This window comes from Lactuca serriola, chromosome 6, assembly GCF_051521515.1.
Source record: "Lactuca serriola cultivar US96UC23 chromosome 6, Lser_US96UC23_V15, whole genome shotgun sequence".
Classification (NCBI taxonomy): Eukaryota; Viridiplantae; Streptophyta; class Magnoliopsida; order Asterales; family Asteraceae; genus Lactuca; species Lactuca serriola.
The window spans coordinates 82,341,298-82,347,253 of record NC_136413.1 but is presented as its reverse complement, the minus strand read 5'-3'; the positions used below and the strand labels follow the sequence as shown (position 1 = coordinate 82,347,253).

At 40.0% G+C, this 5,956-nt stretch overlaps 1 protein-coding gene across 1 annotated transcript; it reads right to left on the bottom strand.

Moving 5' to 3' along the window:
- Window positions 1–1,660: 1,660 nt before the first annotated feature.
- LOC145059958 (uncharacterized) lies at window positions 1,661–2,311 on the bottom strand. Its single transcript, XM_079007712.1, has one exon. It carries the CDS (start codon window positions 2,309–2,311, stop codon window positions 1,661–1,663), a length of 651 nt encoding a protein of 216 aa, XP_078863838.1.
- Between the last annotated feature and the right edge of the window lie 3,645 nt (window positions 2,312–5,956).

Sequence of the window (5,956 nt, the reverse complement as noted above, 5' to 3'; positions counted from 1 at the left end):
AGCGGGAACTGACCGTCTACTGCTGCTGCTGCTCCGGGAATCCTCCGGCTGCAATTCCCACAACATACTCAATAAAACACTGCTAACTGTCCTTTGGGTAAAATGACCATTTTACCCCTGATCATGACCTAAGTCAAAATCAGAGTCAACTTTCAGTTGAACCGACTCGCCGAGTTGGCTTTCCAACTCGCCGAGTCCCTACCCAAACGTTTGCCCTGAATCCCGTTCCTACTCGTCGAGTTAGGCGACAAATCGACGAGTTCTCCTTCTTAACAGATACTCAAGTCCTTCATCCTACTCGCCGAGTTGTATGAACAACTCGTCGAGTTCATCTTCATCCGATGAACACTTATGCTAAGACTCGCCGAGTTGTATGAACAACTCGCCGAGTCTGTTCTTGATCTAAGGAGATTGCCTTGAACTTGCCGAGTCAGGGCATTGACTCGCCGAGTACCTCCATAGATGAGTTCAGCTTCCGACTCACTGAGTCACACCCCGTGACTCACTGCTCACTCGACACTACGAAAAGGGGACAAACTTGGAGACTCGCGAACAGACTCGCCGAGTCACATGAACGACTCGCCGAGTCGTTGCCATGCACCCACTAAATACACAGATTTGCTCGATTCCAGTCCATGCCATTCACAGATATGGACTTCTAGGACACGAATCACACGTAAAGTTTCTAACTTTACGTCTAGATATTCACCAATATGGATTTTAGGGTTCAAAATGCCTCAAAAGGGTAGATCTAGGGTGAACAAGCAACATGGGTCCAAAAAGCTAACAGATCTGAGCTCCTGGAGCTCAATCTCGCCTAGATCTAGAGGCTAATCAACTTATTACGAAATATTATGCACATACAAGCTTGGGGAAAGGCTCAAGAATGACTTAAATGAAGTAATGAGCATAGAAACAGGGGGAAAACGGATTATACCTCAAAGGAACTGCTGAGAGAGTGCAAAGATGCTTGGGTTCCTTTCCTTCCTTTTGATCTACTTCCCCTTTTGCCTCAAAACCTTCAAGAACACACACAAATGCTTCAACTCTTCAAAGAACAAGCTTAAACGAGGGTTGGGAGATCTGGGGGGTGAATGGGGGCTGGCCTGGGGCGGATGTGTTGCTTAAATAGGGTGCAAACCCTTGAAACTTAGGGTTTCATCCAACAGCTGTGACTCGCCGAGTCCAGGATATGGACTCGCCGAGTCGACAACTTAAACATGTCCCGGGTCCCGCATCTACTCGGCGAGTTGGACCTGTGACTCGCCGAGTCCAAGACTAAAAGAAGAGAAATACTCAAATAAGATTTACGTACCAGGAACCAGGTGCTACAAATGGCATTGCCATTAGGAATGGTGATAGGAGCCTCATTAACACCTGTAGTTATGTTCTTGAACAATTTATTTTGACAGGTTATATGATCAGTTGCTCCTGAGTCAACGATCCACTCATAATTTAAATCAAAACTACCTGCCATATTTGCCTCCGGTTTCGTTTCAGAATCATTGACGTTGTTGTTACCACTGAAGTGTTTAATGAACATCTTGTATTGTTCTTCTGTTATTCCTGGAATAGGACTTGAACTCGTTTGAACCACGGCTACTTTAGGTTTTGTCATATCTCCCTTTACTTTTCCAGGCCACCAATCAGGGTATCCGATTCATTTGAAACACCCTTCCTGGTTGTGCCCATCTCTCCCACAGAAGTTGCAATGTTCAGTTTTGTTATCAAGAGCACCTTTGTTGGTCCTTTGTGCCCCTTTCTTTTGTTGTTGTCCTTCACGTTTGGCTGGAATAAAAGCTTGAAAGGCAGCCGCCTCTTGGGTCGTCTTCTTGTTAAAGGAAGCAGCTCTTTGTTGTTCATCTTCCGCAACCAGGTGGTAAGCCGTCCCTAAACTTGGTGTTGGTTTTGTTGCTAAGATCTGGGTCCGTATCACAGAAAATTCACTGTCAAGACCCATCAAGAACTCGTACATTCTCTCCTTCTCTTTGAGTTCAACAAGTTTTCTTCCAAGCCCGCACTTACATCCTTCACACATGCAATGGGGAATCGGTAATACAGATTGTATTTCATCCCATAGTCCTCGTAACTTTGTGTAGTAGGCTGAGACGGAAGTCCCATCTTGTCGAGTACCCATGAGTGCCTGTTTCAACTCGTAAACTCTCGGTGCACTTTCCTTGCCAAACCTCTCCTTTAGATCATCCCATATCTCAGTAGCACTGTTAGCATACTTGACACTGCCACATATTTCTTTCTCCATGGCTGTGGTGAGCCAACCCTTTATCATTGCATCGCAACGCATCCAGGCCATGTAACTAGATTCATTTTTTTTCTGGTTTCTTTATCGAGCCATCAATAAAGCCAATCTTGTTCTTGGCAAACAAGAAATTTGTCATCTCTTGTGCCCAATCATTGTAGTTGGAATCGGTCAGCACCTCGTTTACTTGCATCTGTTTAGGATAATCGGAAGCGTGTATGTAGAATGGTGAGTTTGAGTCTATGGACTCTCCCTCATTCTTCTGTTTACTCTGCTCACCACTGGTCATGGTGAAACTGTGATTTTAGGGTTTTGAATATAAGAAAAGTATCCTCTCTGATACCATGAAGAAATCAGTAAAAAGACTTCAATTGAATACTAAGGAACCGTCAATACAAATACAGATTAGGAAGAGAAAACAAGGAAACTATAGCAACCAGGTCTAAAGAAAAGGAAACATAATCAGACCATAAAATGGTCAATTATGATACAAAATAACACCCTGTAATAGGCTAGGCCCATTATTTCATGTTCGGGTTGAAAGAAACCCTAAGGCTGGGCCCATTATTGTATGTTTGGTTTGAATAGACCCCAATGTTGGGCCCATTATTCCATGTTCTGGTTGAAAAAAACCTCAGGGATGGTCCCAATTGTATGTATGGTATGTGGTACTTTTGGGAACTCACTAAGATTTGTGATTATGGTTTATGTTTAAAATGTTTTCAGGTGCTTCTGGTTCAAAAGGAAGAGTCCGACTTGATCACACTGCATCCCCTAGAGATTTATTCCGCATTGATTACTTATGATTTTACTATGATGTTTTGAGAATACTTATACTCTGATTGTCTTTTGGGTTAATGAATGAATGGTTTTGAATTACTAAAAATGAAAATTTTTAATCGGTAGTTTTGGGATGTTACATGTTGGTTTCAGAGCCTTGGTTTGAGGGAGTTGGGTACATTCTTCGGTGTTTCTAAACTCAAACTGAGGATTTCTAAGATCTTTTAAAAGAAAATGATTTTCTAAAAAGGTTTTGTAAAGGAAAAGGGTGCTATACGTGCAATCAGCCGAGCACAAGTAAGAGTTTCCAAAAATACTCATACTTGTTGATATGTTGTATGTGTTATAGTATGATACACATGCTAGAAGTTAGAATAAGGATCTGATCAGTGTTACATGCTAGAATGCCTGCTTAGGAGAGATGCCTTTTACGCCTGATAGTGAGTAGGCTAAGGATACCTTCAGAAATTTCATGATAGAATGACCTGATTTGTGATGCCTTGTAGCCTAAGAGGAATTGGATGCTATGTTAGATTTGGAATCTATGTTTTTGGAATTGACTGCTAAGTGTATGCTTTAAAAATTATATATGATTAGGATCATATAGCCCTAGAAGGACTGATTTGGGTTGATTTCTTGTTCGTTGTCTGGTGGTGGGCTTAGGTTAGAATCATTCATTCAACAGTCTATGTGATCCTGCTTTGTGCATAATTTGCATACATAAGGCAACCAATAGTGTTGGTAGAAGTTTATATCATCACAAAATTAAGTTAGTTGTGTTGGATTAGATGTCTAAGCCCATAACTATTATTGGTATGTACTCGACCCGAGAGTAGCATGGTCCATTTGGGTTGCATGGCATCAGAACAATTAGATAGACAAGTGAGAAAAGGTTATTTATGATTTATATTAATATATTATAAGTTCTAATATATTAATATGAAATCATATTATTTAATTAGTATTGATCAAAAATTAATTTGGAATTAATTTTGTGATCAAAAGAGACTAATTAAATATATGAGGATTGATTATGTAAATCATTCATTCTTATATATGTGGGCTTGTGATCCATTATCCTTCATGTTGGGCTTAACCCATGGATACTCCATGGAGGTTAAAACCCATGGATCATGAAGGAAATGGAAACTCATGCACATTAGGGTTTACATGGTATAACCCTACTGAGCCACACTATATAAAGGATCCCATGGTTCATGAAATGACACTAGTGGATACACAAAGTGAGGGCAAGGGCCGATTTCATAAGGAGAACCAAAGTAACCTTCTTCTCAAGTTATTCCATTTGTTGGTGGTGTTGTGTGATTCCATTTGAGGCTTCAACACTATTGGGGCTAAGCTCTTAAAGGTTCAAGACTTCAAGCTCCATCAAAGGGCATGTCATCTAACTAGACTTTTGTAGTATAGTTGCTCCATAATATGCTAGTTAGGATGATGCTTTGGAATTTTGTATATTTTCATTTATAATAGTGAAAACATAGATCCAAGGCACATAGGGTTGCATGCACACCATAGGAGTGTTAGAATGCTCAAAACCCATTGGTGGTATCAGAGACAGGTTTGGTTTTCAATTATACTTGATGCAATTGCTAAAAAATAAAAAAACTAGCTTTCTGAACAGTGGACTCGCCGGGTCCACTAGTGGACTCGCCGAGTCCAAGGCAAAATCTGACCAACTCGCCGAGTTTGTTCATACATCCGACGAGTAGGAGGCCCAGAGTGCAGATTTTCGACTTTTAAAGCTGGAATAGGACTAGAATCATTACCATAAGCCGTTTTTGAACTTATAAACCTATTTTTGATGTGGTAATGATCATTCTAATCCAATTCAAAAGATAATTGTCAAAAGTTTCATGTTTTGTATTAGTTTAATGGTTAGGCTAATTACATGAAAATTGTTTGATTTGAATTATCTTGTTCATATGAGTTTAATCTAGATCATAGTTTTTCTTGACATGTTTGTTTGTTTATTAGATGATCTAAATGACCTTTAATGGATTCCACAACTTTTCCTCAAGTTATGGAAAACCAAATGTGACATCCCAAAATTTTTAATTGTATTAAACTCTGCAATTAAGCAATCCAAAAGTTAGCCAAATTTATCTCAAAATATTGTTGGCCGGATTTAAGCCCGTTGGAATATTTTAAATAATATTCGTCAAACGAACCAAAAATAAGGAAGTAAAATTTAGAGTTGTCGGGTTTAACGTAAGTCGCGAAACTCCAAAAATTTGGAGTTTACGGGAGTAAACTCGGAGTTTAGACCATAAACCCCAATGACTATATATATGGCACTTAGCCATTTTTCTTCATTTCTTCCATTTCCAGCTAGAGAAAAACCCAATTTCTCTCCCAAGGATCGTCAAGCTTTCGTCCCCAACCCTCGTATACGTAAGTTCTTCTATCCTAGCGTACATTAATGCTTGTTATACTTCCATATGTCAAGAAATCATCCAAGAAACACCAAGAATAAGGTGTTTACGGTCCAAGGTGTTCTTGGACCGTAAACCCTAAAATGGGTGCCAAAGTGTGCCTTGGTTCATTCTAAGCCTTGACAACTAGCATAACTCGCTTCCTTGATGAGTTTAGCACTCGAAAATCATCATTTCCCCATGTTCATGTGAGTTTAAGGTTTGGGGATCTCCCAAAACCGTAAACACCTCCCAAAGGGTGTTTTGATGCCCTTAACACCTTATATGGCTTGTTTATGGGACTAGAACCTTGCATTCTTAACCTAGAACCACCAAATCATAAGAAAAATGGAAAAAAATGAGTTTACAGCCGTAAACCCATGTGTTTACGACCGTAAACTCCCCAAGGAGCGGTTCAAAAACCATAAACTCCATAAAGTGTCCATTTTGAGCCCTAGTCACTTCCATAACCCTTAATTCGAGTCTA